Consider the following 12,997-nt stretch of genomic DNA (forward strand, 5'->3'; position numbering starts at 1 on the left):
ATCTATCTATCTATCTATCTATCTATCTATCTATCTATCTATCTATCTATCTATCTATCTATCTATCTATCTATCTATCTATCTATCTATCTATCTATCCATCCATCCATCCATCCATCCATCCATCCATCCATCCATCCATCCATCCATCCATCCATGCCTATATTATAAATTATTCTGAATGGGGCGATTTGGCATCATGAGTGCTTACTCTAAATATATTTTTGATACCAATGCTTTTGTAACTTTTTGAATGCAGAGTTTTTTCTACCCTGTAGTATTACAACTTTAACTAAACTAACTAAAGTTGTGCAACAAATGGAGTGGAGTAAAAAGTACATGTTTATCCCTAAATTAGTAGAGTAGAAGTAGTAGAAAGTACAAGTACCTCACAACTGTACTCAAGTAAAGCATTTCAGTAAATGTAGATACCTTCCACCACTAATCATAATCCAATAAATATATTTCCATAACATAACCATGTTTGATGCTCATACATTTGCAATTTTTTATTTCAGTAAAATTTTAAGAGTTTGTGTTAGATTGTTTTTCTTTGAAAAAAAGTGTATTATAATAAAGGTAGTTTGTTCAGGTCACAAATAAACATTGTGTGTGAAATAACTTGAATTTTGTGTTCAAATATTACTAGTTATTGACAGAAAGTGTGAATATTGTGTCTCTGCAGCAAGACATGTTCCTACATTGTCAGTGTTTTTAATGGGTTAATATGACTTGTTATCTCAGTAACAATTGCAGCCACCAAGGGGGGATTGTAACACTCTTACTACTTGTATTGCATTTAATATTATAGTCCTGTCCTTCTCAGTGAAAAAAAAGTGGTTGTAGGCGGAATTTTGAGGGATTTCTTGAAGATGGAAAGTGAGGGGGACTTCTAGTCCACTACATTTTGAGGCAAATATTGTACTTTTTACTCCACTACAGTTAAGCTGACAGCTTTACTTACTTTTCAGGTCAAGATTTTTACATGAAAAATATGATACATTTAAATTGATTTTCATTAAACCTCATAACAGTATATTAAGTAGTTAAAAAGAGCCCTGCCTTGAGAAAAAGTAAACGTTGCTTGCATAAATGAATCAATAATAATAATCCAATATATTTGGAAAACATACAACAATGTGAGTGGGGCCATTGTGTATAACAAGTACTTTTACTTTTGATACTTTAACTACATTTTGATGCTGCTACTTTTGTACTTTTACTTAATTAAGTTTTGTATGCATGGCTTTTACTTGTAGAGGAGTAATTTCATGGTGTGGTTTTAGTACTTTTACGTAAGTAAGGGATCTGAATACTAACATCAATGCTTACAGTCCTATTTCCCACAGTCCCTGAACGCAGCACCGGTGCCCGCTCTACTGCGCAGCCTCTGAACACTTCCATACGAGCGGCAACTTCACCGGGAGCCTCGCTCGCCCCGCCGCCTGTCGCCCACAACAGCCCGCATCATCATCACCATCATCCTCATCCTCATCAGCATCATCAGTGTGATGAAGCAGCGGAGGACGGAGACCTTCCTGCTCTGAGACACTGGATCAGCCCGCAGACAGGTACGGAGCTTTTATTCTAATAAACATTCATTAACAAACTCTCAACTAAAATCTGCTTTTAGGCATTTTCATGACATGAATGAGTGAAGAGTTTAATCATTTAAACTGCACCTCAGATGTTTAGAAAATTAATAAAAGCTGCTTCACCTTGTGGGTTTTTGTGGTAATGCTCAGTGTGTGGGATTGTGGGCAGCTGATCAGCCTGTAAGTGTAGGTGTACCAGAAGCTGTGTTTCATACAATGCTATTTAAAATCTATTAATAGTATCTGTACCTGCATTAAACTGGCTACCTGTTGTGTGTGACATGTAGGTAAATCTGCGCCCCAAACCTGCACGGTGTGAACATTAATTAATAAAACATTTTGTTGTCTTAGATATTAAATGCATAAGTTTGTGTAAAAAAATAGAGCAGGGAATGTGAATAAGGGCAACAAAAAGAGGAGATATTCAATAAAAACAGAGCTTTACAGCCTTCTGAAAGGCTGTATGGTGAGTAAAGAAGAGAATCACTATATTTGGACATGGCTTGAATTTTTTATTTTATGTCCTAGGGCTGTAAAAACTTGCTGGATTTGTGTGAGGAAGCTGCATTTGAGGAGGTGGTGTTGCTGCTGCTGGCTCTGATTTAGCAGCAGAAATGTAAAAAAAAAGAAAAAAAGTGCAGCTGGGGCAAGAGGGAGAGTAGAGCGGTCATTCTGTCAATATCTGCAAATATGAAAATGCGATATTAAAAATGATTAAATGGTCCAGGAGGATGCACATTTTTGGGCAACTGCTGCTCCTTTAACTGGACCGTCTCCACCGTGATGAATCTCATGATGGACAGAAGAAGAGGAGGAATTTTAATCCGTGAGGTCACACCAGATGCACATCTCTCATCTGAAAAGCAAACAGTAAAAATGGAAATGAGGCTGCAAGAAGAATTATTTTCTGTTTCCTGAGGAGATCAGTTCTTTTTTTTTTTTTTTTAGGTGGAAGTATCTGGCTCCAAACTCAAGTCTGTGTTGCTGCAGTACATCAGGGTGCTTCTGTGGGTTTTTGGCTCGTGCAGTTGATTTTTTTGGCTGCAAATAACCATTGTTTTCATTATTAAGTAATCTGCTGGTTATTTAATAGTCTGTGAAATAAAAAAAACAGTAAAAATACTTGTTAAAATAACCTAAAACTCAACAGGACGACTTCATTTTTATTGTTTTATTCAAACAACAATGAAAGGCCTGAAGATAATCTGAATTATTATCAATAAGACAGCTAGTATTTAGTCATTTTTGCTTGAAAAAATGACTATTTCTGATTAATACTCTGATATATTAATGAGATATGACTAATTGTTTCTGCTCTAGTTGTTTTAGATTTTTTTATTTCTCATGGAATTATTAAATTGCTTTTGCAGTTTTTGTTTTTAGGATATAATGATGATCCATTATTGTGTATATTTAAACTTCACAATAGCTCGCAAAACAGTTTAGTTCACACAGATTAAAATGAACTAATTCATGTTCATTGTTCATAAATTGGAATTTTGAAGTTCACGGTTCATGTGAATTTCAGTTGAGCAAAATTTCCTTAAAAATTTAAGATTTTTTTCTCCTGGAATCTGTGCTGATTCATTAATATAACTCTGGCCTCAGCAGCATCAGAACAGGTGTTGAGTTGAAGACTGTTTCCCCTTCGATATGCGTTTCCTCCTACCCGACCCAAGGATCAGCTGATTCGGTCGTTACCAGACTATTGATTTGGCTAAATTATGGGAGAGTAGGGGCATAATCTACCTTCTACCAGGTGCAGTAGGTTGTTATCATTCAATGGGCTGCTATATGAATATGTGTTGTTGGTGGCGCCCTCTAGTGGCCACAGTAATTATGAAAGACGTTACAGAGTGTGAAAACAAAAGGGGAAGTAAGGGAACGTATTCAAGTCGGGGAGGGCCAGCGTGATGGTGGAGGGGTCCAACAAACCCAGGACTTTTGTGCCTCACAGACCACCGCCGTTTACAATGCCGCCTCCACTTTTACCCCGACATGTCCACTTTTATTACAACCTCCTCCACTGTTTGTTGTTGTCAGAAACGTTTGACCCTGAACTGTGCTGCCCTCTAGTGGATGTGTTGCTTTTCATCCCTGCCAACATAAAGGATGCAAGGAAGTATGTGGGCAGTAACGGTTACATTATTTGAAACGGATATAACTTCATTCAAACATTAAAGTGAGCATAATTTAGGCTTATGCTGGTGTTGACAACCGATCTTATTTCAAGTGTCTAACAAAAAAAAAACATCAACTGTGAGACGAGGGAATCGGAAGCGTGAAAATGCAAACCCGTTTCCAGGTTTTAAGACTAATTCCTGCGAGACTCTTTGGATATTTCAAGGTTCCCTGTGTGGCTTTTCACCACTAGAGGCACTATGGGGCAATGTCGGTTAATGTGCGAAGTTCATCCATTTCAGTTGTCATGTTGCAAATTATGGATTCACAGCTTCAAATGAGCTAGATCTTCAATTATCAAAATCCAAAACGGGATCAGTGAGATTGAAAATTTTATCATGTGGCCTTAGTGTGGTACATTCCAGAAAAATATGACAGTTATAAGACACTGGATAACATGTAGCCTTATTTTAAGAAGAATTTAAAACTGTATACGAGAGCTGTCAGGGCATAAAACCAATGATCTGTTGATCTTTATGAATCAAGACTTAATAGTTTAACAATGGCACAACCTTGAGTGCCGAAAAAACTAATTTAAATTGAAAATTAAATGAAATCATTACCTTAAGATTCAAAAGCCTAATCATATCAACACCTCTTCTATGGTGGCATTTACCTGAACACCATGAAAATACAGATTAAAACATGTCTTAGCATAAACAATGGTGGTGTGAATCACAAGTTTCATCACGATACGATATTAGATCGATTCATTGGACAACAATATGATATTTGCTGATCTGCCACGGTACAACTCAGATTCGGTTCGGTTAACCTAAAGAGCCTGTGATGATCTTTCAATTGTAATCATGGACAGATTCTACCTGTGTGCTCAGTTTACTTCTCAAAACCAAAAATCTCTTTTGTGAAAACAAAACAGGACGGGACATGCATCGATGCAATGATGCAGTTGGATCGTTCACAGACTGTTACACCCCTAATAAGCAAAAGTTTATCATGAAGAATTCTATCCTGTGCTCACTGCATATATTACAGGCTTTAAAATGCAAGATGAGCCATAATTTGAACCACCAGCTGAAACCAGCTGAAAATGTAAAACATTTCATGCGTCTGTTGAGGCAGAAGTGAAAGCGGGGTCCCGCAGAGTAAACAGGCAGACATTAACACATGGATAACCTTGTTCAGACCTAATGGCTCAAATAAGACATTATTATTATTCAGTTGGAGAGTGAGAGAGGGGGGAAAAAAAGAAAGAAAAAAACGTCGCGCCTGGCAGCAACATTTAAATTTTTGTGTCTGTCACGCTTCAGTGAAAGCACTTCTCATAGATCAGGCTGGGATCATGTGTGTGGCTCCACAGGCCTCTTCTTCTACAGTTGCTACCTTCATGAGAGTGGGCCGAAGTGACCGCACAGATCCCTCCACAGGGAACAAAACGAGCCTCTGATGAGGAATAAAGGCTGTATTGTCTCATGACGGAGGGACAGAAGCGATTCCAGGTTTTACAGAGAAAGTCTCACAACAACAACACGTCCTGGCGGCTGTAATTGCTGCGTAACGGCACACATGAATACCCCCCAAATCAGCTCTCGGCCTTGCTTGTGCGCTCAGGCAAAGTGCACTACTCAGACAATCAGAGGCATACAATCTCAATCGCTCGTCCCTATGGCAACAGCAACTGCCGGTCTGATTGTATGGAAAGTGGTGTTTCTGATAACTTGTCAAATGTAAAAGTCTAGTGGGCAGAAGACTGGAGCTGCTGGCTGGTTTTAAAGAAACAGTAATCATAGGTTTTTATTCATATCGGTTGCAAGTATGTAATAATGGACAACCAGATGTCCTGATAAAAGAAAATAATGGATAAAGTGAAGGTATGGTGTATCCTCTGCTGGGACTCTGGTCATAAAATCAGTTAAAGCAGCTATAATCTATAATTTTAAGAGAATTATGCAGCTCCTCTGAGCTTAAACAGAGCTTTATAGTCAGTTTCAGTTCTCTGTTTATCCATCCGGCCACAAATTTCCTGTTCTGGTTCACTCTCTCTGCTCTCAAAGTGTCATTTCAAATAAAGAGCTGTAAAAATCCACTGTCCACCTGCTCTGCAACAAACAGCAGACACACAGAGTTAAAGACTACTTGGCGAACACTGTGGAGCCAGAAGCGTTTTCCCAAAGTCAAGGAGGGATCCTCAGGTCTGTCTTTGCTATTTACGTCTATGTCTATGCAATTTATTTAAAAATATATATAAGTAAAAAATAAAATGTATAGAAGTTTTTCTTCCTCCGTTTGAACATGTTGAAAAACACATTCATGTCGTGTACTGGTTTACTGGTAGCGCTGAATTGAACGAAGGACATGTACAATTACGCAATGATGCACACCTGCACATTGCAAGCCTGTTCCATCTGTGTGTTATTCCAATGACTGGAAGGGCCTTGCCTCTGTAGGACTGGACTCAGAAGGATCTATCCATTCAAGGAAGCATCTTCGACTTTGGGAAACAGTAAAAGATTATAAAAAAGATGTGGACGTAGCCGGCGGGCTTAAAGTGAAAAATAGTGAAGCCAATTTGAAGTGCCTTAAACTTGCATTCTTTCTAACAGCCAGTAGGGGGCGACTCCACTGTTTGCAAAATAAGTCGGATTGTATAGAAGTCTATGAGAAAATTACCCTACTTATTTAGTAGTTTTAAGTGTTTTTCAATACAGCATGATGTTCATTTTGCAAATTATGGTCCCATTTAGAGTAAAATAGACAATAAAGCAGGCTAAGCTTTGGGGCAGGATACCTTGAGATTGACAAGTTTCTATCACACTGGCCAGGATAGAGTTGTAGCGATGTGTATCCATGACACAAAAGAGCTTTAAATGAGTAGTCCACAAACTAATGGGTGATGTCCACTTCTTGTATACACTATGACTGCAGCATTAACAGCTAAAGTGACAGATATTTATATGTTGTATACTCAGGAGTTGGTAGAGACCAAAAACAGGAATAAAAGAGCAAGGAATCAGACAATGAACGCCATTATTTCCCAGTAGTTTATATAACTGAAGTCTATCTAATTATAATACTCACATGTCCGTATGGACATTGGAAGAATTATTGGTGGCTGTTTTCATGATATCTTTGTAGAGTGACTACCGTATAAGAAATGAGATACAATATCTGCAGTTTAGATAAGTGCAAATTGCTGAGCAGCAGTTGCAGTACGATGGAAAGAGAACAAATATATAATTCTTAAATGATAATAACAAGATGCATTATATAAAAAAAACATTCTCAAGTTCAGCTGACGATTATATGAAGCTACAGTAGTCTAAGTAAGACATATTTTCAGTTATTTTAGTGGAAAAGTCAGCAATTTCCCTTTAGGACAAATTAAGTTTTAACTCTTATCTTATCAGTATGCCAACAAAGTGAAGTAAAGACAGCAAGCTAGTAAACATGTAATGTACAATGCCGGTTTCTTGTTCAGATATTCAAAAACATCGACTTTGCAAAGTTTCTTGAGGAAGAAAATAGGAAAGAAGTAGATGTAGTTTTACAGGTAGTTTGTTTATGATATTGAATAAGATATTCTCAACAAAAAGAAGCCAATGGAAACGGATGATAGATGGTTAATTGATTGGCAATCATCATCATCATCAGCATGTGTTTCCCTCCAGGATGACTGAGGTGATGAACTCTCTGGAGCCCAGTACGGAGGACTTCAGCGGTGGAGGAGCAGGAGCAGATCAGGGCGCTGTATCCTTCCAGGTGTGTGTGTGTGTGTGTGTGTGTGTGTGTGTGTTTTTAGATGATTTCATACTAGTCTTGTTTCACTGGAGAATGAAGCACACGGTGGTGAGTCACAGGAGTGATGAGTAAAATGTGTTGACGTAAGGCAGGTCATTAGTTGGACTCTGCTGTGAGTAAATTGTATGTGTCTTTTCCAGCCGAGTGATTTATCATCCACTACAGTACCATTTATTTTATAAACATTTATTTTATGTATCATCATTAAGTGTAAAGTCTGATCACTCATGCTGTATTTTATGGCGGCAGTGAGATGTTTGGCTTGATACGTTCTCCTGAATGCTGCCTGTGCTATTTAAGAGTATAATATCCACGTTTTCTGCATTAAAATGTTTAAAAACAGTTCTATCTGTTCCAGTTTTCAAACTTAGAGATATCTGTCTGTTTCATTTGGTCGCCTGTTGGGTTGCAAAGATATATCAGTTTTAGGATATACCATGCTATGAAAATTAGCGGTTATGGTTCCATGATATGAAACAGAATTTTTTCCTGAAATTTTAATTCTACTGTGAAAATCACAAGCAAACGGCAACATATCCCTTTGTGCATACTCTAGCCTTGTAGTTGTTGCCACAAGTTGTCATAAATTGACTTTTTATCCAGTTTTAAGCTACACTTTTAAAATCTTGGTGGTTTTTTAACAATATATTTTAACCAGATGAAGGATTTTATTATTATATATGTTATCAAAAGTTATTTTTTATTAGCTTTGAAATATAGGAATTCTGTTGAGTTTAAAATAAACAACAAAACGTAAGAAATATAAACCTGCCAGTAAAATCTTTTAATTGGAAATTATTTCCTTTGGAATAACAGAAGAAATTTAACGTGTAGTTTGTTATCTAAACTTAAATAATCCCTAATAGCAGGTATAGATTACTGTAAAATTCACAAAACACATTCTTCTTTCATATTTCAGTGTGTTGGACACTATGACAAGGTAGGTTTAACCTTATGAGGGCTGCTATGTGCTGATTCAGAGCTTGATGGAGGAAATTTTGGGTAGACATATTTGTAGTCCTTCCTTACCTGCAGTGAGCAGTGAAGTTTCACTCTTGACTTGAATGAAAAGTTGCTTTTAGCTATTTATACATCCTGGCTTGACTAATGATGTGTCAAGATAATTTCTGATATGATTTAGTTATAAAATGAAAAAGAAAGCATCACTTGCATGTGCACATTCATTCAAGCTAGAGATCAAAGTAACAAGTCAGCGAAGTCCAGCTGCTAATCTTTCATCTGATATACAGTTTTCCTAATCCAATTTTTACCGCATTATTGTTTTTCCATGTGTGCTGTGAGTAATTCCTCAAATATGATAACCCCTTTGTTAAACCTTACATAAGCTTTGATCAGATCTTCCCAGATACCCATGAAAGGTATCCAAAGCTGTCCAAGAGGCTTCCCTCCATCGTGGTCGAGCCGACAGAAACAGCAGAGGTGGAGAGTGGCGAGCTCCGCTGGCCGCCGGATGAGCCGAGCTCTCCGGACGCCCAAAAGGCAAGGCCCGGTGCAGAAGAACAAACTGCAGGTGAGGAGGAGCGTTAATTTAGATTCAATCAGGCCAATTATAAGTATATACCGCAGCAAAAGTACTCAGATCATTTGAGCAAAATTTACTGTAAGTATGAAAAGTAAAAGTGCTCTTTCTGCAATAAAAGTAAGGTCAGTTACATTGTCAATGCAATGCATTTTATATACAGTTAGAAAGTTTAATCCAGTGGTTCCCAACCTAGGGGTTAAGGCCCCTTTAAAGTGTCATCAGATAAATCTGAGGGGGCATGAGATGATTAATGGTAGAGGAAATAAGGACAAGCAAAGTTCTGATACACACATTGGTATTTTTTTGCTTTTCTCAAATATTGGATTAGTAGGATACAGGAAGAGGATAGGGATGACCCTCATTAACTGATCATTAACTAACAAGATTAAATAGCACCGGAGAATCCTGGAGCTGCATTTTCAGACCTTGAAATAAAATATTAACTTGTCTTTAATGGCTTTTTAGAACATTTTATAAAAATGTTTTGACAGTTTAACTGATGGTACTACTCGGTCAAAATTCTAATTGTCAGTTAACAGTTAAATGGTTAATTATTAACATTTTATTTTCCTGTTATTTTTATGAACTTTTTAATACAATTCATTGTTTAATTCATTTTCTGGGCGTTTTAACAGTCATACATACTTACAAGGCTTCTCTTTTTGACAAATTCAGTGTTTTTTTCTTCCTGACGCTTGGCTATTGTTCTATTAGCTCCTTGGTTGTGTTAACTGCATACTTTTCTAATGCAGGACGAGGCTGTTTTGCAGAGAGGGAAGGCTCTGTGAATATAGCCCCTGTTTTTTTAAGTTTACATCTAAAAATAATAATACAAACTTTAAATAAAACTACAATTTAATCACGTTTTTTTTCACGTGAATGAATGCAATGCTGAGATAGTGTATCGGCCAAATGCATGTTTAAAAAACCCCAAAACAAGTTGTCTCGCACCCTTTAAAATCAAGAAGGCCTGGTGAGCAGCTCATAAAGCTTTAAGAGGTTGCAAATCCCAAGTTGGGAACCAGCGATTTAAATGAAAAACGTGATGTGAAGTTTAGAGGTGGAACTGCAACTCACAGACATCTGAAACATGACAAGGAGCCCAAACCAGATTTTTAAAGAGATCACAAGCGAAAAACGTTTGGAGTAAAACGTATTTAATTTAATAAGCTATATATTCTTTAATTTAAAACCTACAGCTGTCAAAAAAGAACAAAAGAGTAGCAAATACTCAAGTACCTCAAGCATAGAACTTGAGTAAATGTATTTAGTTTCTTTAAACCTCCGGCTTTCCTTATGAAGAGTTCATACAAACAGCTGTCCTTCGAGTGTCTCTCCAAACACGAGGAGCCTCATCACCATCACAAATTAACATCCATCTCTTTAAGCCTATAAAAGGTTATTTCCTGTGATGACTTCCTGTAGTTCTTTATGCTAATGAGGCACTTTGCAGTCATCCTCACCTGAACGAAGGACAAAAGTATGGTGATAAACTGAGGCACAGCAATCCGATGAGTCGCATCACTGAGTTGAAAAATGAATTGTATTATATTGTGTCAGTCTCGTCATTTGTCTCATAAACAGGACACTGCTGCAGTCACACAGCTCCACTTGGAGAGTGAATCATTAGAGGGAACACATTTTCATTTCAGTTCAAGCCGTTCAGTGTCAATCTGCATCTGTCTGCCTCTGGTCGGCTCTTTCTTTTGACTTTATCAGCATTCATGCTCCCTCTGAGCACCACTTGATACTGTGAAACGCAGCTGAACGGCAGCATTCACCACATTCAATGTAGAAATTTGGAGTTTCTAGCCAACAAAGCTGTTAGAAAATATTAATCCAGTTGAGTTTGTGCTTTTTTTTTTTAAAGTAGATGATCAACCTAATAATTTTAATTGAGTTATTTTCCCATTTAGTTTGATCTAATTAAGCATCAGGGGCCTCTTGCGCCTCTTGCAACATGAGATCATTTCCTTTTCTTATGATGTTTTACATGTCAAAACTATCCAAAATGCACACCGTGTCCTTGGCATAAGCATGCAGCAGCACTGATGGACTCCCACATGCTCCTCACATATAAGAAACACCTTTTGTGAATGTTTTGCCGAAGTCAATACTTGTAAATAGCTGTTTTTGAAACAAGATTAGACTATTAAAAATTCAAAGATTTGTTGAAATATGAAGCCTTTTGTGTACAAGAAAATTAAACCATGATCATTTCATTTTTAATAATGGCACTCCTCCCACAGCCCAAAGACTTGCAGTTTAGGTTTAATTAGTGACCTTAGATTGCCTGTAGGGTGAACCCAGCCTCTGCATAATGTCAGCTGGGATTGACAGATTGAAAGATAGGGGAATGATCCGGCTGTTTTTTTCCCCAGATGAGGAGCAGCCTGATGTCGGCGTGGACGAAGAGGCAGAGATTCAAGATTCCAACTGAACAAATTCTCCTCCTGCGTATTCCACTGTTACTGTGAGTGTGTCCAGACTTGGATGAATAAATAAAAGAGTCCAATAGAAGAGCGTGTTGCATTGACAGAAAGATCACGGAGACAGTTTAGAGAAGGGTAGAAAAACAGATTCCCAAACCCCAGCTTATGGGCTTGGAGCCAGAGTCGTGTTGCCACCTTCTAAAGTAATTTTACAGAAGGTTTGTTGTTGTTTTTGGCTTCTTCTGATGAAGCAGGTTGTTCTGACACATGTAAGCTTTTAAAGATGATTGAAGGGATCAAGGTGCCCTCTTGAACATGTTTTTTTGTCCCTTTTGGCTGTTTTCTTTTTCGGGAGAAGCTGCCTGGGAATTAACAAAATATACTTTAGCTTTTGGCAGCAGACGTGTTTTTAATGTCAGAATTTAAATACTTTATCTCCGGTTTGAGGGTTTCCTCGTATAATATGACTGTTGTCAGATTTCCAGTTTGTGATTTTATATTATAAATTTCTCTTTTAAGTTTTTGCCCTGGCTCCAAGCCCTCGCCGTCCAGATGCCATCTCATCTGGACAGATGTTTCTAAATGCTGTCTGAAGTATTTAGCTCATGTGTGCCATATTACTACTACTACTGATGGTAGCTACTGTATTTTGTGCACAGTTTTTACATTAATTCTAGATGTAAATTACATCACTGTACGTTAAGTGCTGACTGCTGTAGTTTTGGTGACGCTTGGTTTCACAATTCACTTTGTAATAATAGCTACGATGTTTTAAAGAGCAGTATTTGATTAAGAAAGCCTTCGATGCTTTATTCGATGTTATTGCGACACATTATTTATATAATATATTATGATATGTTGTCTTCATACAATAGATGTTAAAAGGAATGTAATCGTGTTCTGTTTTACTTATTGGAGCAATATGTTCACTGGAATTTAAAGGCAGTCCATTTTGTTACAGAAATTAAAAAATAGCCAGTATATAGTGTGTCACTTGTCACAGACATGATATTTTTTAAAATACTGGAAGCCTAAATTATTGCACAAGTAATAAACCTTTTGAAAATTCTTAAAACGTTCTTTAATTTATTGTCCCTGTGGTTTGTGCATAAACTGTGTATTAATAGTGGCTGTAGTCACCATGACATCACCCATTGGTTTGTGGACTCTAGTTAAAAAATACACACTTTTCTTTAAAAGTCAAAGTTCTGAGACGAAAACTTGCAGTGCACTGTCAATCACAAGGTAGCCTCACCCTTAAGCATAACCTGCTTTATTTATTTTATTTTTATCTAAATGGGATCATAATTTACACAATGAACATTATGCGGTATTGAAGGAGACTTGAAACTAATTATTGAGACCATAAAATCATTATAAGAATGTTTACTGAGGTCATAAATCAAGTGAGAAGTTTGGTCATTTTCCTATTGATTTACATACAAACTGACTTCTAGAGAATGCAGGTTGAAGGCATTGCATTCACT

General features: G+C 37.3%; 1 protein-coding gene across 3 annotated transcripts; it reads left to right on the forward strand.

The window, feature by feature from the left end:
* Window positions 1-1,444: 1,444 nt before the first annotated feature.
* LOC131988593 (protein LBH-like) lies at window positions 1,445-12,576 on the forward strand. 3 transcript variants are annotated; one of them, XM_059353738.1, is made up of 4 exons: window positions 1,445-1,571; window positions 7,406-7,484; window positions 8,892-9,066; window positions 11,460-12,576. In XM_059353738.1, exons 2-4 carry the CDS (start codon window positions 7,407-7,409, stop codon window positions 11,516-11,518), a joined length of 312 nt encoding a protein of 103 aa, XP_059209721.1. In that variant the 5' UTR covers window positions 1,445-1,571; window position 7,406; the 3' UTR covers window positions 11,519-12,576. The 3 variants fall into 3 exon arrangements, with proteins under 3 accessions (XP_059209721.1, XP_059209722.1, XP_059209723.1); XM_059353739.1 differs by lacking the exon at window positions 1,445-1,571 and adding an exon at window positions 5,748-5,929; XM_059353740.1 differs by lacking the exon at window positions 1,445-1,571 and adding an exon at window positions 7,148-7,287.
* The last annotated feature ends 421 nt before the right edge of the window (window positions 12,577-12,997 follow it).

The sequence above is a fragment of the Centropristis striata genome, chromosome 16, assembly GCF_030273125.1.
Source record: "Centropristis striata isolate RG_2023a ecotype Rhode Island chromosome 16, C.striata_1.0, whole genome shotgun sequence".
In the NCBI taxonomy this organism is placed as follows: domain Eukaryota; kingdom Metazoa; phylum Chordata; class Actinopteri; order Perciformes; family Serranidae; genus Centropristis; species Centropristis striata.

Bases quoted from the DNA above. Each gene is read 5' to 3' on its own strand.
- LOC131988593 (XM_059353738.1), top strand. From the start codon at position 7,407: ATGACTGAGGTGATGAACTCTCTGGAGCCCAGTACGGAGGACTTCAGC. The intron at 7,485-8,891 runs GTATCCTTCCAG...AGCTTTGATCAG, and splicing joins CAGGAGCAGATCAGGGCGCT to ATCTTCCCAGATACCCATGA. The intron at 9,067-11,459 runs GTGAGGAGGAGC...TTTTTTCCCCAG, and splicing joins TGCAGAAGAACAAACTGCAG to ATGAGGAGCAGCCTGATGTC.